The sequence below is a fragment of the Bos grunniens genome, chromosome 27, assembly GCF_055505025.1.
Source record: "Bos grunniens cultivar Pamir isolate PY7600 chromosome 27, Bosgru_T2T1.0, whole genome shotgun sequence".
Lineage (NCBI taxonomy): Eukaryota > Metazoa > Chordata > Mammalia > Artiodactyla > Bovidae > Bos > Bos grunniens.
This window is the reverse complement of record NC_141191.1, coordinates 39,518,444-39,540,868: the sequence shown is the minus strand read 5'-3', so window position 1 is coordinate 39,540,868 and position 22,425 is coordinate 39,518,444. Positions and strand designations below refer to the sequence as shown.

The 22,425-nt window shown below is 48.8% G+C and overlaps 2 protein-coding genes across 7 annotated transcripts in view; one reads left to right on the top strand and one right to left on the bottom strand.

Annotated features, from left to right (window-relative positions):
- The window catches only part of CSGALNACT1 (chondroitin sulfate N-acetylgalactosaminyltransferase 1), a 339,147-nt gene extending 326,675 nt beyond the window's left edge, over nt 1–12,472 (bottom strand). For 2 of the 6 annotated variants that reach the window (XM_086380519.1, XM_086380533.1), the window contains exon 1: nt 12,334–12,472. The gene's annotated coding sequence lies outside the window, so the exon portion shown is untranslated. Of the gene's footprint in view, nt 1–8,661; nt 8,764–9,747; nt 9,903–10,332; nt 10,596–11,887; nt 12,012–12,333 lie in introns of those variants that run through there. The other 4 variants (XM_086380521.1, XM_086380534.1, XM_086380522.1 and 1 more) reach the window with 3 other exon arrangements.
- On the top strand, nt 10,860–20,920 carry LOC147343853 (uncharacterized). Its single transcript, XM_086380429.1, has 5 exons — nt 10,860–10,877; nt 11,149–11,250; nt 11,370–11,547; nt 11,617–16,053; nt 20,184–20,920. Exons 1-4 carry the CDS (start codon nt 10,860–10,862, stop codon nt 12,627–12,629), a joined length of 1,311 nt encoding a protein of 436 aa, XP_086236555.1. The 3' UTR covers nt 12,630–16,053; nt 20,184–20,920.
- The last annotated feature ends 1,505 nt before the right edge of the window (nt 20,921–22,425 follow it).

Sequence of the window (22,425 nt, the reverse complement as noted above, 5' to 3'; positions counted from 1 at the left end):
AGTATATCCCATCTTCGTATTTCACGCGACTGTGGGCTCCTTGAGGTCAGAAACCCTTGTCTTCTTACCTACGTATATCTCTAGCACCGAGAACAGTGCCAGGCACTCAAAAGGAGCTCCCTAACCAAATTCAGGAAAACCTGAGAGTTGTACAGGTGTCATCACTGTCAGGGCACCTAAAACTACCTGCCAGCCGGCCTGGTGCCCAAGGAGACTGCATGGCCGGCCCATAGCGACCAGCAAGATGCAGACACGCAACCTGGGCTCCATTCTCGACAGTGTCATTCCATTTAGCACCTGGGTCATCTTAGACAAGCCCTCGCTGGGCTTCTTTCTGTTCTGAAAACCAGGAGATAGTCCAAATGATCTCAAATGTGCTCTTATTTCTGCAAAATACTGTTGGTCTAACTGATCTGAGAGATAACATTTCTCTTGATGTATGCTTGCTAAGCGGTGGTCCCCCCCAAAATAACTTCCAACTCCAAAAAGTCACTGATAAGACCGTTAAATGAAGTCGACAAATCCTCCAGAATCCAAGTGCTCCCTTCAGATGCACGGTTTTGCCATTTCAAAGATTTTTAGTTCATGTAGACAGACTGGTGCCAGGCATTATTCTCATAGTGGATGGCTAGCTTTAGTCAAAGCCTCTCCATTTATTCTCTGACTCTCATTCCTAAGTGATTTAAGAGTTGCAATTATGCCTGTCCACCTCACATTGGCATTACATTTGCCCCCCTCGCAAATAACGAAACGGTCACGAAATCACTTACAGAGACCAGGGAAGAGAGTTTCTAAAAGCTGGTGCCTCCCACACACCTCCACCCCAGGCAGCACCCTCCCCGCAGACCCAACCATCACTTCCCTGTGCTTTCAGGCGAGCAGACGCGTCTAGATCCTGCATCTCCTCCCGCCTCCCCAGCATTTCTATCAGAACATGCGACTCATGCTCGGCATAAAGGCCCTGAGGAGGCTAATGACAGCCCAGGCAATGGTCCAGACTCACTGTTGGAGGAAGAGAAAAAGGTGATTCCAGGGAAGCTGGATAAATTCTCCTGTATACCCAAGGATAGTCATAGAAAAACACACTCAGGATTTTTTTTTTACATCAGCAAATAATACCCTCTATACAAAGAAAACTCGTTTTTGAGACAACCCAAGGCCCAAGATGTGGGATCGGCTCACATGATCCAAGGGAGGAGCTAGTTGTAAGCCTGGGTTCTGGCTTCAGCCTCGAATCTGACTGATGGAGCCGTTCACAGTCCACCCACTTCACTGCTTTGATTCAAATGGCCCCTGAGTCTCAATGATCAAATTCCTACTTCAGGGATTAAGAACCTGCTCATGGTCACAGAGTCAGTCACCTGGGGAATCCTCTCTCTGTCAATCTAGAGTCCTTCTGAAGCAAGCTGTGTACACAGGGCTTCCCCGGTGGCGCTCGTGGTAAAAAACACGCCTCCCAATGCAGGAGACCTAAGAGACCTGGGCTAGAACCCTGGTTCTGGAAGATCTCCTGGAGGAGGGGATAGCAACCCACTCCAGTATTCTCACCTGCAGAATCCCACGGACAGAGGAGCCTGGCAGGCTACAGTCCATGGGGTCGCAGTGAGTCGGACACGATTGAAGTGACTTCGCATGCCATGAGGAGGAGAGAAACAAAACAAAGAAAAACTCTGTAAATTGAGCTCTCTGTCATCATTCTGGCCCAGAAACCTATGGGCCACAAGTTCAGTGAAAAGACATAAAATTCAGTTCAGTTCAGTTGCTCAGTCGTGTCTGACTCTTTGCGACCCCGTGGACTGCAGCACGCCAGGCTTCCCTGTCCATCACCAACTCCAGAAGTTTGCCCAAATTCATGTCCATTGAGTCAGTGATGCCATCCAACCATCTGTCATCCCCTTCTCCTCCCACCTTCAGTCCTTCCCAGCATCAAGGAAGGACTCTCCCAACCAAAGAACACGCTTCAGATGCAAGAGTTTGCATGTCACAGGTACATCCAAAGAAATACCCCCCCAAACACTTCTCCTCTGCTGGCTTCTCATCACATAGGCACACACGTGTGCTCAGTTGCTCAGTTGTGTGCAACTCTTTGTGACCCCATGGACTGTAGCCCACCAGGCTCCTCTGTCCATGAGATTTCCCAGGCAAAAATACTGCAGTGGGCTGCCATTTCTTCCTCCAGGGGATCTTCCCGAGCTAGGGATTGAACCCATGTCTCCTGAGTCTCTTGTATTGGCAGGTGGATTCTTTACCACTGAGCCGCCTGGGAAGCCCCTTATGTAGCCACACACATCTGTAAATAAATCTCACTTTTACACACAGAAGACAGCCAAAGATACCCTGGGTATTTTGAGTGATTTATGTCTATGATGTCTGAAAAGTATTTATTTTCTACCCATCCGTATGTAGAGTAGATAGGAAACAAGATAGGGCCTGCTACTATCCTTTGGGCAGCTCGTTGAAATAGCCAAGAGACACTAGCCATTCTTTCCATTTTTTAAATATTTACTTACTTGGCTGCATTGGGTCTTAGTTGCTTCACGTGGGATCTTTCACTGCAGGGCATGGACTCCAGGTGTGTTGCAAGGGCTCGGGTAATTGTGGCGCATGGGCTTAGCTGTCCCTTGGCACATGGGATCTTAGTTACCCAACCTTGATCAAACCGGCGTCCCCTGCATTGCAAGGCGGATTCTTAACCACTGGACCCCTAGGGAAGTCCCTAGGCGTTCCTTCTTTAACAACAAGACCCAGTCATGGTCTTGCCCCTCTTGGCCTAAGACCGTGACCTACATGGAGACATCGAGGGCAGTTTCACGGGGTCAGAGTCTACCCCCAGACACCCTACCATCGGGACATGTACACAGTGGAGAATCAGGACACCCTGGGGTAGAATCCTCTAGAACTTTAGACAAGAGTGCAACAGGCCCCGGGTGGACGCAGGAGCTCCTGGCCCCCGTCTTCCCTCCCGCCTTCCTCCCCGAGCAGCTCTGTACTCACAGCAGCTGACACCACCACATCTCCACCACGTGCCAAGTAGTCTACCAACATTGTCTAAATCCATCTGCCAGCTGGCCAATATTATCTTCATTTTACAGATGAGAAAACTGAGACCTAGAGAAATGCAGTGACTTGCCCAGGAGCACAGTTAAGAAAGGGTGGAGTATGAACCTGGATGAATGGGCTCCAAGGCCCAGGTCCACCCCCAAGGTGCTGCCTCATCGCTCAGCCTACTTTCTCCCAGACATTGTCACTTACCAGTGTGTGTGTGTGTGTGTGTGTGTGCGTGTGTGTGTGTGTGTGCGTGCACACTCACTCAGTCACGTCTGACTCCCTGTGACCCCATGGACTGTAGCCCGCCAACCTCCTCTGTCCATGGGACTCTCCAGGCAGGGATACTGGAGTGGGTTGCCATTTCCCTCTCCAGGGGATCTTCCCGACCCAGGGACTGAACCCACATCTCTTGGGTCTCACTTACTACAGCGATCAGGAAACATCCATTCCACTCAGCTCTCCAAGAACCTCGGGAACCAATCTGGATTTCATGAGCAGGATTCCTCTGCTCCCCACAAAGCTAACCTTCTGTAGCTTTTTTAAAGTCTGCTTGTTTGTTTCAATACACGCTATTAATTCTATTAAATGGGCTTTTGAAAACTACAGTAGCTTGCTTTAAACAAACGGTTCCCTGACTCAGTACCTTTTTAAACCTTCTTTGAATTTTTTTTTAAACCCTGAATCAAGCTTCTCTTGCACCTGGGCAGGTTCTGTTTGCTTATCCACAGAAGCGCTGGTTTATGACCATGTGCCAATGCAGGACAAATGAGTCAGGGCTCCTGCTCCCTGGCTGAGGTGCTGTTCCCAGACTGTAATGATTTTGTGAAGCCTGCATTCCATCCTTACCACACATGGCATCTACCCCGGGACACCAAACAAGGCGGCCCATTATCATAAAACCACTGGGAACATCTCCCCGAAAACACCCCCAACCTGACAACACAGCCCACGCTACAGAAACACCAGGAGGACCCTGACCGGCGCCCCTTGAGCCTGGCACCCTGCCTCACCAGGAACAGATCTGGGTGTGTTTAACCGAATCCCCAACTGGAATAAGCAAAGGCTTATTCTCTTGTTATACCAGTGAGCCCTTGAAGGCCTGGAGTGGAAACTGGCAACAACTAATCATTCTGACTTGGCTGTTTGCTGGGAGAGGCTGCGGTGCTCCTGGAAAAACCCTGCAGAGGGAGGCCAGGGAGCTGGGAGTCTGTAGCCGGCCCTGCAGCACAGGGAGGGCAGTCTGGGGGGGCTGCAGGCCACTCCTCGCGCCTCTGCACAGCCGCCGGCCCGCACATCTGAGCCGCCTGACCACCCTCGTGACCCTGAAAACAAGCTGCTCACGTTTCTGCCTCCCCTTCACCCAGATCCCAGACCCCTTCCACTGAGCCACTCTCAAATTCAGATGTGGCTTGTTCCAATTTTCCTGAGACCCCAGTTCTTGGCTGCTCCTCCAAAAGACCCTCATCCTCATCCCTGGACCCCTAGTCGCCTATCCTGGGCTCCAAGCCGCCCTGGATCCCTGGAATTCATCCTCCTCAGGGCTCCTGGGTAGCAACCCCACATGGCAGAAGCCCTACACGGGACCAGCTCACAGGTCACTAGGTGTCCGGTCTGTCCCAGCCCCACAAGGAGAGCCAGAAGGAAGATTCTGAGTCATTCTATCTGGGATGCTAAGCATCTTTATCTCTACCACCCCCCATAATGGGGGGATGGGAGGAGAAGAGACAGGTGGGAAAGGCAAAGAGGCAGGCACCACTGTGGGTCAGGACTACCCACTTCTAGGGGTCTCATGCCTTCCCCATGCATCTCATTTAATTTCTGCAACAGCCAACAGAGTACTATCATTCCCCATTATGATATATACACACTTACACACATAGGTTCCTCATCACGTACACACATACACACATACATTCCCCATCATGTACATACACACATACATACATTCCCCATCATGTACATACATACATATACACATTCCCCATTATGTACATGCATACATACCTTCCCCATCACGTACATACGTACATATGTACATTCCGTTATGTACATACATACATATATTCTCCATTGTGTACATACATACATTCCCCATTGTGTACATGCATGCATACATACATTGTCCATTGTATCCATCCATCCATCCATCCATCCATTCTTCATTATGTACATACATGCATGCATATATACCTTCCCCATTATGTACATACATACATACATTTCCCATTATGTACATACATACATTCCCCATTGTGTACATACATGCATACAGACATACATCCCCCATTATGTACATACACACATACATACATTCCCCGTTACGTACATACATTCATACATACATACATATTCTCCATTATGTACATACACACATACAAGAAACTAAGCTTCAGACATGTCCACTGATGGGACCCAGACCCCTGGTCAGTGAGCAACACAGCTGAGATCCAACCCCAGCAGCGCCCCCCCACCGAAAGGCCTGGCGCTTTCCTCTGCCCTGCAGCCTTCCACACCTTTGCCGTCTCTTTGGTGTCTGGCAGAGCACCTTCAGAAAAGAGGTGAGAAGTTTCTGTTAAGTGAATGCATGAGTGGTTGACTGCAGCCTTCACACCTGAATACTCTGCCACCCACACGCTGGATTTTATCCCTACATCCCGCTCACACCATGCCTACGAAGCGCCTTGTTAAGACGCTGAATGTTGTGCAGAACCAAGTTGTGCCGCGCTGCGTTGTGTTTCAAGCTACTAGGAAAAGCCACATAAAAGGATCCACAAATAAAAAGCGCTGAAGCAGACCTGCTGCTAACAGTTTATTTATCATCTTGCTCCATCGGGTCTAGAAAAGGATACAAACACAAGAATCTAAGGAAAATCAATGTTTTCACATTTTGCTAACCCTCAGGACACGAAGACGTTTTCTGAGCTACCAATTCAAGGAGTACTGATGCTGGAAAAGAGCACAGAGTGGGAGACATGGACCCACGGCCCAGGCCGCCACCTGAGCTGCCCTTGGGCAGGTAACTCGCCTCTCTACATCCTGGTTCTCTCATCTGCAAAATGCAGATAATAAGAGTGTGTCTTTCGAAGGTTGCTGTGCTGGCAAAATGAGTAACTCCTGGCCCACATTTAGGAGAAGGCTGCCACATGGTTAAGGGCTCTGTGTGAGACATTTTTGTCATATGAAGAGAAGAACTATAATGGAAATGCAGCAAGAAATCGGAAATGAATGAATCACTTGCTTCTGCACACATTATTAAAAGCACTAAGCTCACCTGAATCCTCTGTTCCAGATGCTGTGCCTACCCGCATGCTCTACCCTGAAAGCAATGCTATCAGGAATAAATAATAGCAACCACCAGCATTAGCGATGGTACATCTCTCATCAACCAGGTGCCGGCACTGTTCTAACTGCTTGAAAGGTGTAAGCCTCTCACTCAGTTGTGCAGCCTGTGCCCCCAAAAGAGTGCCCCGCAGGAGGGGAGCAGGCCGAGGTCACACTCTGTTTCCCACACTGTGCAACCTGGCACAGATGCTCCAGCTCATAGGGCATCTTCTGGAATGGCAGCAGCCTGTTCACAGATGTCAGTGGACACACAACTGAAGCAAGTTTCTAAAGGGCGGGAGACAGAAGCAGAAGGTCACCTTTGCGAGTACCCAGCACCTAGGTCAAAGGCCGTCACCTTAGTAAGTTCATTAACGGAGTAGATGCGGATTTCCCCCAAGCACCAGGGTGTTGTGCTCTGCTCAGTCCCTCAGGTATGTCCGACTCTTTGCAGCCCACCAGATTCCTCTGTCCATGGGATTTCCCAGGCAAGAATACTGGAGTGAGTTGCCATTTCGTCCTCCAGGGGATCTTCCCGACCCAGGGATTGAACCTGCATCTCTTGCATCTCCTGCACTGGCGGGCGGGTTCTTTTGAATGGCCGCTAATATCAAGTTGAACGGCGTGTGCCCACGTGCCTCGGTGTCCAGTGTAAACAGACAGCTCCCATCTCCCTCCTCCCTGTTTCCCGCTTCCCTCTTCCTCCATCAACTCAAATATCCCTGGGTGCGGAAAGGAAACAAAGGATCAGACACGACCCCGGGATAACCAGACGTTATGTTTCCCACTATCTGAAAACAGCGACTAAAATGATCTGTGCAGCAAAGCAAAGTGCCACTACGTCACAAGATCCAAACAAACTTTCCTTTGCCAACTCTAGCGGTGCTGTTTCCGTGCACCCAGCACCACCCAGGCGCAACTTCCTAAAAAAAGACTCCCAGGTGTAAACAGGCGGCTCCTCCCACCCCGGGGAGGAGTGGGAGGAGCTGACCCATCTTGGTCAACTCCGGGGCTCCAGACCAAACGCAAACGCTCTGCACACGGCTCTACACACACATCGCTGTGGCTGAGCCTCAGAGGCCTTCTTGGGGGAAGGGGGGGCGTGAATATGGGGAACCCTCACTGCTGGATGTCTGAGGGCCACCGCAGCACTTGCCCAGCTCTAGAGAAGAGCTGTTGTGCAAACAGGATCTGTGTGACTCTGTGACGTGCTCAGAATCCTAAACACAACCCCCAGACGTTAGCTTACTCGTGGGGAATGGATAATAAGAATGATCTACGACCTTCACGAAGCAGTTATTAGTAATGATCTAGATCCCCAGTTCTTAGTAATGATCTAGACTTTGACAGAAAGGCAGCAAAGACCAGACTGCCTGGTTTTAAAGGGTTGCCACGTGACATGTATCCAGACACACTGCAATTCAAAAAGATACATGCACCCTTCTGTTCATAGCAACACTATTCCCGATAGCCAAGACACAGAAGCGACCTAAGTGTCCATCGACAGATGAATGGATAAAGAAGATGTGGTACATATATATACACATCGGAATACTACTCCGCCATAAAAAAGAAGGAAATAATGCCATATGCAGCAACAAAGATGGACCAAGAGATTATCACACCAAGTGAAATAAGTCAGAAAGACAAATACCATATAATATCACTTATAAGTGGAATCTAAAATAGGACACAAATGAACGTATGTCTAAGAAACAGAAGCAGACTCACGGACGTAGAGAACAGCCTTGGTGGTTGCCAAGGGGGTGGGGGCTGGGGGAGGGTGGAGTGGGAGGCTGGGGTCAGCAGATCTAGGCTTTTATGCAGACGATAAGGTCCTACTGGATAGCAGGGGAACTATAGTCAGTAGCCTATGATAAACCATAATGGAAAACAATATAAAAAGAATATATATCCCACTCGCCCTGCTACAGAGCAGAAATTAACACGTCCAGTAAAAAAACTGAAAAATAAAAAAGTTCCATCATGTGAAAATCAGAATCAGAAGTCTGCTGACTCTTCTGAACTGAGAAGAAACCCCTCGATAAGATTTGGGGCCTGCAATGCACTGAACTCTCCTGTAACTGTTGTTAGTTTTACTTCACCCATTACTGGTGTTTAGTTTGTCACTGTAATTGTAATTTTACTAAAAAGTTGAAAGCACAATATTTGCTTTTTCTCTCACAAACAATATGTCAATATTTTCAGTCATCATGTTTGCTTACATTCCTTGTCAGTGTTTTTTTCTACCAAATAGCAAATTCCATCTGACAAATAAAAACACCAACACACCTTCAAATCGTCCAATAGTGTCAAGCCTGAGTAGCTTCATTCAGGAAATAAGAGGGCTTGTCAAAAATTCCCAGAAGAAAAATGCTTTTCAATGTTACATTCCTAGAATATAATAAAACATATTTTCATGTGTGAAATTTCATGTGGCCACCTTTTAAAAAAAGACACTTACAGCTTCTGCTGGCCAAATAAATTCCTTGAGAAGCAAGTTATTAGTGCTCCAAGTACCAACTGAGGAAACAAAGCAGTATTAAGCACATTAAAATATAAAAATAAGCTCAACCAAAAACATACTCTCCCTAAACTCTGAAAATACTAGGCCAAATGCATAGATTTGAATTTTTAGACAGTTTTTAAAATCATATATTGGAATATAAGGATATACAAAGCAAAAATCCCAATTCTTAAATCTCCTTTAAACCTTTAACTTAAAACTTATTCTAAAAGGGTACCGAATCTGACATTTAAGACCACCTGCACAGACTTTTTAGGCCTTCAGTAATGCTTCTCACACAAGGTTGTCCTTTTCCATGTGGAGAACCCAAGAAGTTCAGTTCCTTTGCTATTGATACATTACAGCAGGGGTCCCCAACTCCAGGATCCAGTGCCTGAAGATCTGAGGTGGAGCGGATGTAATCAGAATAGAAATAAAGAGCACAATAAACGTAATCCGCTTGAATCATTCCAAAACCATCCCCTGCCCACCCCTCAGTCCGTGGAAAAATTGTTTCCCACTGAATCAGTCTCTGGTGTCAAAAAGGTTGGGGACCGCTGCATTAAAGGACAGAATAATGGCAAAGAACAGCCTGGCTGATACACTATGCAGAGGGGGCCCCTAGTGGTGGAGCCGCTGCTCTGACTCGGCTTTGCAGTTTTTCCAAGACTGCTTCACCACCAGGGCAAATCGATAGGTAATAAAGTCTACCTCAGCTGCCTTCCATAATAACCTCTATTAGCCCGAATATACAGTCGAGCCATCATTTAGAATCCCGAGGTGCTTTCACTAGGAAAAAAAAAAAATGTGACTTGAAGAATAACTTCATTACATCCTGTCCTTCAAATCCACAAATATTTATGAAGCCCCACCTTGCCAGGCCCAAGCTGGCCTGGAGACACACGCTAAGAGCGAGAGCCAGCACCGGGCACTTTCCCGTGCTTTCTTTCCAACGTGACACCATCGCACCAGGGACAGAGCTGGAGCGCCATGAAGACTAGGAAGGACAACTCATCCACCTGTGACCTCAGGATGAAATCTCCTAACAGGAAAAACCTGTGACCTCATGATGAAATCTCCTAACAGGAAAAACCTGTGACCTCAGGATGAAATCTCCTAACAGGAAAAACCTGCAGTATCGCCCACCCCCACTGTTTCCAAACACCCAGACAGGGCGGCATCTGAGGTTCTTCAATCAAGGGCACTTGAATGAATGGATGGGAAGGAAGGTGGCAAGGCAGAAGGAAGTTTAAATGAAAAACAACTACACTGAAACATGCCAGACCTAGGGGTTCCTAGAAGTCAAGGAAGACAAGAGACAACCTTTCCAGAGCATTTACTGTGCTCCTGACGCCAGGGGTAAGTCCCTAAGTGTTATTTCCTTTTCCCTAACAGCTTCATAAAGTGAGGGATATTACTGGCTTTTAACAAAGTGGAAACCAAGGCTGTGAGCTTACCCAAGGTCATACAGTTAACAAAGGGCAGGCTGCTTGGAGACCAGAAGTCTGAGATGGCAAAGCCAAAGTTCCCATCACTTCAGTTTTATCTGGTGAATCCAAAAGCTGGAGATTTTGCTTTGAAGTTCATTAATACAGTTTGCAGTACAAAGATGAACAGAATTAAAGCATTTCAATACCATACACTTTAGAGCACATACAGGATGGAAAGAACCATCACATATTTCAAACGTTATGGCCCATCTCTGGTTTTCCAGGAACCGACCTTCTCTGGAAGCACAACAGGCCACCTCACATCCTATTATGCACCGATTCAATGGACGTGAACTTGGGCGAACTCCGGGAGACACTGAAGGACAAGGAGGCTGGCCTGCTGCTGTCCACGGGATCTCAAGAGAGTCGGACACGACTTAGACCCTGAACAATACCACACGTGTTCAAATCCGCTTCTAAAACTAAAGCTTCACGTTCTCGCTTTATGCTTCTATATCCAAGTTTGAAAGACTTTTCTTCTTCCAATTAGCAACATGACGGCGCTGCGCACGGCTTGTTCATAACGTTCATTGTGGCCAGTAACGCGACGGTAATTATGACTTTCTGGAATGAAAATGTGAACAAAATACAAGAAATCCGGCACAACTGAATTTCAATTTCTAGTAAAAAAAAAAAAAAAAAAAAGACGTGAAAGAACAGCTAATTATCTTTATTATCTAGACTTCTCCAATGACATTAAGTAAAAACCACTCCGAGGCTTTGAAATCAGAATAAAAGTGGAGTTTGCGAAATACCCCTCCATCATGAATTGGTGCTTCCCAGAGCTCGCCGTCTCGGCTTGCACGCCGCTGTTCTGCCGCCTCCTCTCCCGTCCCTTCGCTCATCGATGAAAAGATAACTTCAAAGTCCCCGACGCCCGTGCAGGTGCAGGAAGCGCCGCGAAAACAACAACTTTGGGAGTCTTTGTAGCGCCTTCCTCACCCACCCCCGCCCTCCGCCCCACCCCAGACCAGTGCCCTCGAGTGACCTCCGCCCCACCCCAGACCAGTGCCCTCCACGGGCCGCACACGGCACTTCCTCCCAGCACCCCGGATCGCGGCGACCCTCGCGCACGATCGCCCCCAGCCCAGGTCCCAGGCCAGAGGGCCGACTGCCACCAGCCGCCAAGGCGCGCCCCCCCGCGCCCTCTCCATCCCGGCGAAGACGACTCGGCGCGGAGCGGCAAAGCGGTCACGCGGACACGTGCAGAGGCTACTTTTAAAGTGGGTGTTCGAGAAAGTCATTAAACAGCTAAATGCCGCCGCCGGAGGCTGGTGAAGCCAAAGGGACCCGGCGCTGCCGCGCCCCGACCCCTCCCGGGAAGCCTCGCCGGCGACCCCGCGCGCCCACCTGCGGGCGCGGCGCCTCGCGATCGCAGCCGCCCTCGCCCCTCTCCCCTCCCTCCCCTCCCTGCGGCGCGACCCCCCTGCGCGCAGCCCTGCCCTCCGCGAGCCCCCCGGGGATGGCGAGCCGGGGGGCGCCGGGACGCCCCCGCGGCGCCCGCGCCGGGCCCGGGACTCACTGCGGGGCGCTGCCAGCGGCTCCCAGCGCCGGTCGCTCCTCCTGCGCGGCGCCGCGGGCTCGGCTCCACCTCCCGCTCCGGCGGCCGCCGAGCCTCCGGGGACCCGCGGGCGGGGAGCGCAGGGCCGCCGCCAAGCCCGGAGCCGGGGCTGGGGCTGGCGGGGCGGCGAGCCACGGGCGGGGCGGGGGGCGCGCCGGCCCGAGCGGGTCCCCGCGCGCCGGGCGAGCCTGAGACCACCCCGCAGGTGGCGGATCCGCGCGCGCCCGAGGCCCGAGAAGTTGCGGGAGGGGCGAGGACGAGGCGGCAGCCGGGCTCCGGCCGAGAGAGAGAGGGTCGGTATCTCCTCGGCGAGGGTGGTCCTTCCTCTTTCCGGACCCCCTCCCTCCCAACGGTCTGGCCCCTCGCGGCTCTGGGCGGCCCTCTCAGCCCTGGGCCGACTCACTCACCAAAACTTTGCAGACGGCGCTGGGGAGAATTAATCCCGGAGTCGCCGTCTACGCGGCCCTGGGGGGTTAGGACGCCCGCCGGGGAGAGACCGTGTACTCGCCGCGCGCGAAGGTCGGAAAGCGGTGAGCCCCGAGCCCCGCCGCTGCGGGGAGTGAGGTCTGCAGGGACCCCTGACGGCCGCTGGGGGGCCGCGGAGGGAAGTGGCGGGGCGGAGTGGAAAGCAGGCAGGAGAGTGTTGAGAACGCCCCCGACGCACACACATGCCTTCGGGGCCACGGGTGCCCAGCACTTGTAGGTTTTCTGCGTGAGGCGGAGTTTGGGGGTATCTTGAACCCCGGTATAATGATGGAGACTCGGGAAGGCCAGTGTCCTGCTGTAGAAGGCCGCCTCTCCACCTGCCATCCCGTCTGCAGAGGCCTCGCGGCTGCGCCAAGGCAGGACCAGAGCTAAAACGCAGCCCTCTGGCTCCAGGTGCCCCTTCCACCGCCTGGCCAAGCGGAGCGCTGGAAGTCCCCAGGCCGAGGACTTGCGGGCACAGGGCAGCGGTCCCGGAGGCAGGCACCTGTTTGCCTGCAGGAAGCAGGCTGGCTGCCAGACTGCTGGCTCCTGGGGATGCTTCTTGGGGGTGCTTCGATGGCCCCCAGCCCAGGCGAGGTCATCCCTCTTCCAAGGATGCCCTGAGACGTCGGTGGCTCGGCCCCCAGCCCCCACACCCTTGAGTGAGTTACCTCGTGATGAGGTCCCCACAGGAACTCAATTGTGATTTGGGAAACAGGGGGGGAAGCAAGCGTTTCCCAAAGGAATGAAAAAGTGTCAGTGTGCTGCCCCCAAAACGTGGCAAAGCGATGGAGGTGGTCAATACATAGCTAACCGGGCACCCACGCATATGTGGGTACAAGTCATTGGTCAAGCCTCCTCCATCCATGTCAAATGACAGTCCGCCTGGGAAGATGGAGGCCCCCATGGAGGCTGGGTTAGTGATGAGGCGTGTAAAGATTAGAGCCAGCACCACCAAGCCCTCTGGGGAATAAGGAACCTCTTCAGAGCCTTCCAGCTGTCACCAACATCCCCCCCTCTCCAGGCAGTGACAGGTGGATTGTTAAAGCATTGATTTTCTTTCCTCTGCTGAGGTGTCTGCCATCGCTCTGTTCAATGATTTACTAGGGTTTAAGTGCAGAATCTGGTTTGGAGGATGGACCAAAAACTTGAGCAGGGGCTGCTGTGCTGGACTCCAGGAGACTCAACTTCTAGGTCATGGGGACTGGCCGTGGGGAAGATAGGGGGCACCCCCTGTGGCTGCAAGTGTTTCTTTCCCTGTCCTATACAAGGAAAAGGGAGATCAAGTCAGGATTAATCACCTTTTCTCCAGGGATTGTAACACACCTGTCAAGGTATCTGAAGAAGTTTTCCAATCTTTCTCAGTTAGATACTAATAGATCAGCACAGTGATCTAGGTATCAATATGTTTCACATCGACACACGTCTCGAGTCATGAAGGGCTGGCTAAGGTGTGTTTTCACAGTAGTTAGTACAATAATGAAAAAATAAGACAGCTGAACAATGATAAAACTACAAAACTAAGTCATAGCATAATGTGAGAAAATATAATACTTTTTGTGAGTGTGCTACCCGGAAAGAAAGTAGATATTATTTTGGTAATTATGTAGTAGATACTATTTTGATTATATAGATTATTTGGGGGGTACTGTTTCAGAGGGGGCACTGGTATGAGGTGGCGTGGATTATCCTTAGTCTCTCCCAGGGACAGAAACAGAACTAGGGAGAGAGCATCCTGCTCACGCACGTGGCTCCGCCCTCTACGATGGATGTCGCCCAGCAGAACCGGGACAGTGACAGCAGTGGAAGGATGGGTTCCCTTAGACTTTCTTGGTTTTCTACGTGGGTTTCAGCTTTTAGCCAACATGTTCTTATGTAAACGTTTTTCACAAACAGAGTGATTTAGGATTCAAAATATGTGAATTTCCATAACCTATTTATGAAAGTGCTACGACCTTTACAGGTCCTGGTAATGTTGTTTAAAGTACAGAAATACACAGAAAGTTCTGGAAATAAGGAAGATCGTGATGCCAGAGTGATTTTATCCTCATGGGTGTGTGTGGGGGGGGGAAACTTGTCATATAAAAACATACTGTACTAAGATACTATAGATCCCACACATATGCCACTCGGCCAAAAAAAATTTTCTTAAACTAAATAAAAGGAATATACAGCATATCAACTGAAAATTTTATATGGGAAAAGTAACAAATTTTTTAAGTGAATAAAAATGCATATACTGCAAAACAATACATACGATGTCAAACTTTAATACTTAGAAAATACAAAATATGTATAGTATAATATGTAATTTGTTTAATAACCATTTCAGATATATACTGCATAGGTACTAAGCTTTAAGTACAAAAATATTTCACCCAGTTCAAGGTCAGACTGCTCGGCCTTGCCAGGATCCTTGAGAAGCCGGACCCAGAGCCATCCAGGAGCAGAGGGAACAGTTGTGAAGCCCATTCATTAAAACTCAATTACTGTTTTACTAAGAGACGCAGTCAGGCGGTCACTCAAGTGTGTTGACTCTTCCTTTAAATAGCTCTAATAATCAGGGTTATCTGATTCTTAGATCACAGCAACTGTACTGTGGAGTCAGAGGGACTCATTTGATGGGCGAGGTCTGTTGTGCTCAAGTAGGGATCTGGGCGGTGCAAGGGAGGAAGGGGCAGAGGTGGGAGGATGCAAGGTTCAGATTGGCTCTAATTATAGTCCATAGCATCTCGCACATATGCAGTGTATTTCCAAGTAGATTTTCACTTAAACTGAGGAAAATAACGTGACCTAAAAAAGCAAGCTTTGTTTTTCTAGACCAAAAATCACACACATTGAAGACCTCATTCCATAAGCCCTGCAACTCAGAGTGGAGGGGCAATTAACATGTGTTGACTGGGGCTTCCCTGGTGGTCCAGTGGCTAAGACCCACCCTCCCCATACAGGGGCCAGGGTTCAATCCCTGGTCAGGGAACTAGATTCCACGTGCCACGACTAAGATCTGGCGCAGCCAAAGAAGTATATTTTTAAAATAATAAAATGTGTTGACTGAGTAAGGGATGCTTTAAAAAAAAAAAATTGAGGGAGGCCTTGGTGAGAATTTTGGATTTCATTCCAAGTGCGATGGGGAGTCTTTGGAGGGTTTTAACTTGGGAACGATGTGATCTGGTTTACATTTTCCAAAGATGACTCTGTTATGTACAAGAGTGACTCAGCAAGGCAGGTGAGGAAGCAGGCAGGCTGATGAGGAAACTGCTATAAGTAGTCCAGCGGGTAAGAGTGGCCAGGTTCAGGGTGGTAACAGAGAAGATGGAGAGAGGAGGCAGGCTCAGGATACAAATTGGAATGTAACCACAGAGCATTTTCTGATGGAGTGGATGGTAATCGTGCTGTACGGCAGAGGGAGGAACGAAAAGGGAGTAACTCAGGGTAACTCCAAGGCTGTGACTTGGGCAAATATTTATGTGAGTTGGTGGGGACTAGGGGCGGCCGAGAGGAGCTACCCCACGTCGGAGGTCAGGGGCAGAAGCCGGGAGGACCCCATGCCCGACGGGCGGTGGCCAAGAGGAATTACCCCACGTCCGAGGTCAGGGGCAGCGGCCGAGAGTGCCAGGCTGCAACAGCACAAGAACGGCCGAGAAGAGCTACCCAAGTCCGAGGTCAGTGGCGGCGGCCGGGAGGAGCTACCCCGCGTCAGAGGCCAGGGGCGGCGGCCGGGAGAACCAACCCCACATCCACAGAGCGGTGGCTGCATGGGTGCAGGAGGGCCTAGAGGAGCTATCTCACGTTGAAGGTTAGGAAGGGCGGCGGTGAGGAGATACCCCTCGTCCAAGGTAAAGAGCAGCAGCTGCACTTTGCTGGAACAGCCGGGAAGAGGTATCCCACGCCCAAGGTAAGAGAAACCCAAGTAAGAAGGTAGGTGCTGCAAGAGGGCATCAGAGGGCAGACACACTGAAACTATACTCACAGAAAACTAGTCAATCTAATCACACTAGGACCACAACCCAAGACGGGCGGGTCATGGTGGAGAAATCTGACAGAATGTGGCCCACTGGAGAAGGGAATGGCAAACCACTTCAGTATTCTTGCCTTGAGAACCCCATGCTGCTGCTAAGTCACTTCAGTCGTGTCCGACTCTGTGCGACCCCATAGACGGCAGCCCACAAGGCTCCCCCGTCCCTGGGATTCTCCAGGCAAGAACACTGGAGTGGGTTGCCATTTCCTTCTCTAATGCATGAAAGTGAAAAGTGAAAGTCAAGTCGCTCAGTCGTATCCGACTCTTAGTGACCCCATGGACTGCAGCCTACCAGGCTTCTCCGTCCGTAGGATTTTCCAGGCAAAAGTACTGGAGTGGGGTGTCATTGCCTTCTCTGTGAGAACCCCATGAACAGTATGAAAAGGCAAAATGATAGGATACTGAAAGAGAAACTCCGCAGATCAGTAGGTGCCCAATATGCTACTGGAGATCAGTGGAGAAATAACTCCAGAAAGAATGAAGGGATGGAGCCAAAGCAAAAAGAATACCCAGCTGTGGATCTGACTGGTGATAGAAGCAAGGTCTGATGCTGTAAAGAGCAATACTGCACAGGAACCTGAAATGTCAGGTCCATGAATCAAGGCAAATTGGAAGTGGTCAAACAAGAGATGGCAAGAGTGAATGTCCACATTCTAGGAATCAGCAAACTGAAATGGACTGGAATGGGTGAATTTAACTCAGATGACCATTATATCTACTACTGCAGGCAGGAATCCCTCAGAAGAAATGGAGTAGCCATCATGGTCAACAAAAGAGTCCGAAATGCAGTACTTGGATGCAATCTCAAAAACAACAGAATGATCTCTGTTCGTTTCCAAGGCAAACCATTCAATATCACAGTAATCCAAGTCTATGCCCCAACCAGTAACAATGAAGAAGCTGAAGTTGAACGGTTCTATGAAGACCTACAAGACCTTTTAGAACTAACACCCAAAAAAGATGTCCTTTTCATTATAGGGGACTGGAATGCAAAAGTAGGAAGTCAAGAAACACCTGGAGTAACAGGCAAATTTGGCCTTGGAATATGGAATGGAAAGCAGGGCAAAGACTAATAGAGTTTTGCCAAGAAAATGCACTGGTCATAGCAAACACCCTCTTCCAACAACACAAGAGAAGACTCTAGACATGGACACCACCAGATGGTCAACACCAATATCAGATTGATTATATTCTTTGCAGCCAAAGATGGAGAAGCTCTATACAGTCAGCAAAAACAAGATCAGGAGCTGACTGTGGCTCAGATCATGAACTCCTTATTGCCAAATTCAGACTTAACCTGAAGAAAGTAGGGAAAACCACTAGACCATTCAGGTATGACCTAAATCAAATCCCTTATGATTATACAGTGGAAGTGAGAAATAGATTTAAGGGACTAGATCTGATAGATAGAGTGCCTGATGAACTATGGACTGAGGTTCGTGACACTGTACAGGAGACAGGGATCAAGACCATCCCCATGGAAAAGAAATGCAAAAAAGCAAAATGGCTGTCTGAGGAGGCCTTACAAATAGCTGTGAAAAGAAGAGAAGCTAAAAGCAAAGGAGAAAAGGAAAGATATAAGCATCTGAATGCAGAGTTCCAAAGAATAGCAAGAAGAGATAAGAAAGCCTTCCTCAGCAATCAATGCAAAGAAATAGAGGAAAACAACAGAATGGGAAAGACTAGAGATCTCTTCAAGAAAATTAGAGATACCAAGGGAACATTTCATGCAAAGATGGGCTCGATAAAGGGCAGAAATGGTATGGACCTAACAGAAGCAGAAGATATTAAGAAGAGATGGCAAGAATACACAGAAGAACTGTACAAAAAAGATCTTCACAACCCAGATAATCACAATGGTGTGATCACTGACCTAGAACCAGACATCCTGGAATGTGAAGTCAAGTGGGCCTTAGAAAGCCTCACTATGAACAAAACTAGTGGAGGTGATGGGATTCCAGTTGAGCTATTTCATATCCTGAAAGATGATGCTGTTAAAGTGCTGCACTCAATATGCCAGCAAAGTTGGAAAACTCAGCAGTGGCCACAGGACTGGAAAAGGTCAGTTTTCATTCCAATTCCAAAGAAAGGCAATGCCAAAGAATGCTCAAACTACCGCACAATTTCACTCATCTCACATGCTAGTAAAGTAATGCTCAAAATTCTCCAAGCCAGGCTTCAGCAATACGTGAACCGTGAACTTCCTGATGTTCAAGCTGGTTTTAGAAATGGCAGAGGAACCAGAGATCAAATTGCCAACATCCATTGGATCATGGAAAAAGCACGAGAGTTCCAAAAAAACATCTATTTCTGCCTTATTGACTATGCCAAAGCCTTTGACTGTATGGATCACAGTAAACTGTGGAAAATTCTGAAAGAGATGGAAATACCAGACCACTTTACCTGCCTCTTGAGAAATCTGTGTACAGATCAGGAAGCAACAGTCAGAACTGGACATGGAACAACAGACTGGTTCCAAATAGGAAAAGGAGTTCATCAAGGTTGTATATTGTCACCCTGCTTATTTAACTTCTATGCAGAGTACATCATGAGAAACGATGGACGGGAAGAAACACAAGCTGGAATCAAGATTGCCGGGAGAAATATCAATAACCTCAGATATGTAGATGACACTACCCTTATGGAAGAAAGTGAAGAGGAACTCAAAAGCCTCTTGATGAAAGTGAAAGAGGAGAGTGAAAAAGTTGGCTTAAAGCTCAACATTCAGAAAACGAAGATCATGGCATCCGGTCCCATCACTTCATGGGAAATAGATGGGGAAACAGTGGAAACAGTGTCAGACTTTATTTTTTGGGGCTCAAAATCACTGCAGATGGTGACTGCAGCCATGAAATTAAAAGACGCTTACTCCTTGGAAGGAAAGCTATGACCAACCTAGATAGCATATTCAAAAGCAGAGACATTACTTTGCCAACAAAGGTCTGTCTAGTCAAGGCTATGGTTTTTCCTGTGGTCATGTATGGATGTGAGAGTTGGACTGTGAAGAAAGTTGGGCACCGAAGAATTGATGCTTTTGAACTGTGGTGTTGGAGAAGACTCTTGAGAGTCCCTTGGACTGCAAGGAGATCCAACCAGTCCATTCTGAAGGAGATCAGCCCTGGGATTTCTTTGGAAGGAATGATTTAGCTTTAGTTTCAGCTAAAGCTGAAACTCCAGTACTTTGGCCACTTCACGCGAAGAGTTGACTCATTGGAAAAGACTCTGATACTGGGAGGGATTGGGGGCAGGAGGAGAAGGGGATGACAGAGAATGAGATGGCTGGATGGCATCACTGACCCGATGGACGTGAATTTGAGTGAACTCCGGGAGTTGGTGATGGATAGGGAGGCCTGGCGTGCTGCGATTCATGGGGTCGCAAAGATCTGGACACGACTGAGCGACTGAACTGAATTGAACTGGGGACTAGGGGAGGTCCCAGTTTTAGGTAGGAAGGAAAGCGAAAGTCCCTCAGTCGTGTCGAACTCTCTGGGACCCCATGGACTATTCAGTCCATGGAATTCTCCAGGCCAGAATACTGGAGTGGGTAGCCTATCCCTTCTCCAGGGGCTCTTCCCAACCCAGGGATCAAACCCAGGTCTCCCGCATTGCGGGCAGATTCTTTACCAGCTGAGCCACCAGGGAAGGAAAGGAATGCTTTTAATTTCTGGTAGTTGTTCTGTAATACCATCTTTACAGAAGGCATCAGACTCAATGAGTTGCTTGGTATTATCTGCAGTCCTGCACCCTACGTTCTTCTCTGTGCTCTTTCTCCAGGTCGGTCCAGGAGCAGGACAAAAAGGACAAGACATCCTCCCATCCTGGCGCCCCCACTGAGCACTCTTCCCCGAGTACCAGACAGCTGGCGCAGTTCCACGGGCTCACGCTGTCAACAGGATCAGCGAGACCTCACGGAGAAGCCTCTAGCACAGCAAGCGGCTCGCCCGAGACGCTGCCGCCTGCTTCTGTGCACCCAGCATCCCCCACCCATCCCAGGAGACAAGAAACGCCTTACGGGGGAATCACAGAATAAAACTAGAGCGGGGCAGCACCAGAGACGAACGCACATCTGGTCTGTATCCGCCTGACATAAAATCCTGAGATCTAAACACAGATGAGCTCGAGACGGGCCCTTTTATTTCTACAGCAGTCGCGGTAATCCACCCTTGTAGAGATCTAGCTCAGCTGGGTCTATCTGCTCTGACAGCAGGAATACTGGCTTGTAGATATATCCCTTGGACACCCCAGGTCTCTAAAGTATACAGACAACTCTGTACACACAGCCCTTTTAACTCTGTGCAGACAACCTTTTTAACTCTGATGGATAGATTATTTTAAATATTATTACTTCTTTCCAAGCATTATTAGCATCTTTTTAAAAAATAGATCATTTATCACTTAAGTCAGTATCTTCAAAGTCCTGTCCGACTTCCAGGCCTTACTCTGGGCCCTGTCACTGCTATAAATACATGATATAATAAAATCTCCATTAAAAAGAGAATGTGTTTCAGTAACACACGTTACTGTAAGAATCTTTATTACTGACAATAGACATAGGCTGTATCAGGTATACTCAAGGATGTTAGTGGCTCAGTGGTAAAGAATCTGCCTGCCCATCCAGGAGACATGGGTTTGATCCCTGGGTGGGGAAGACGCCCTGGAGAAGGAAACGGCAACCCACTCCAGTATTCTTCCCTGGAGAATCCCATGGACAGAGGAGCCTGGCAGCTACAGTCCACAGAGTCGCAAAGAGTTGGACACGACTTAGCAACTAAAGAACAAGGATGTCAGAACAGGAAAGCTACTATGTAAAGTATTAACACTTGGTGATGAGAGGGGCAAGGATAGTCAAAATCAATAGGTCAGGGATAACTCCTCCTAAAGGAGAAGCAATAAGCTCAATTGCTGTTTTTGTTTAGTAATTAAGTCATGTCTGACTCTGCGACCCCATGGATTGTAGCTCACCAGGCTCCTCTGTCCATGGGATTTTCCAGGCAAGAATACTAGAATGGGTTGCCATTTCCTCCTTCAGGGAATCTTCCTGAACTAGGAATCAAACCTGAGTCTCTTGCATCTCCTGCATTGGAGTTCCTTTATGACTGATAAAGGGAAGCCCAAGAAGTGCGATGACCACTGATAAAAAAGACACAGGAAAGCAGAGGTGATGCAGGAAACAAGCACTGCCGATTTTAAAAGCAAGGGTATTTCCTTTCCTTTCTTCACACATATCTAAACCCAGGCACACAAGGGATTCGTTGTGTATACTTGTGCACACATGCATCTGAGAGGGAGCTATTCAAACTCCAAAATGCCAGCACTGCCCCCATGCTCTATGAGCTTTTATGTAAACACAGCCAAAATGTTTTAGGCAAATCACTTTTCATAGCGTACCAGTAAGTTAGGCAGTTTGGGTGTGCCAGGCATGTGGAACAACTAAGCACAACCTTTAACCTTTTAATCTAGTAGGATTGGATTGGTGGTTTAGTCACTAAAGATGGTGGTTTAGTCGCTAAGTCGTGTCCGACTCTTGTGACCCCACGGACTGTAGCCCGCCAGCCTCCTCTGTCCATAGGATTCTCCATGCAAGAATACCGGAGTGGGTTGCCGTTTCCTTCTCCAAGAATCTTCCTGACCCAGGAATTGAACCCGGGTCTCCTGCACCATAGACAGATTCTTTAGACTGAGTGAGCTATGAGGGAAGCCACAGGAAAGATGGAACAAGTATGATAGGAACTCAAAGAAGAAAAAGAGAGGCCTTCAAGATGCCTGTGGACGGCTTCGTGTTAGAAGTAGCTTTCCAGATGGATCTTGAGAGATGAGTAGGCTTTTGATGGTCAGAGAAGATCAGAGGGTGGTACCGAGAAGCAGTGAGCAGTGAGGCCAGGAAAGAAAGGGCTGCATTCGTCCTGAGATGGTGCAGAAATCAGGACTTGTTTGGAGAGAGGCATAAGAGTCCGGAAGTGGCCAGAGTCCAGGCCACGGGGGACTCTGAATGGCAGATAAGGAATTCATGATGTGA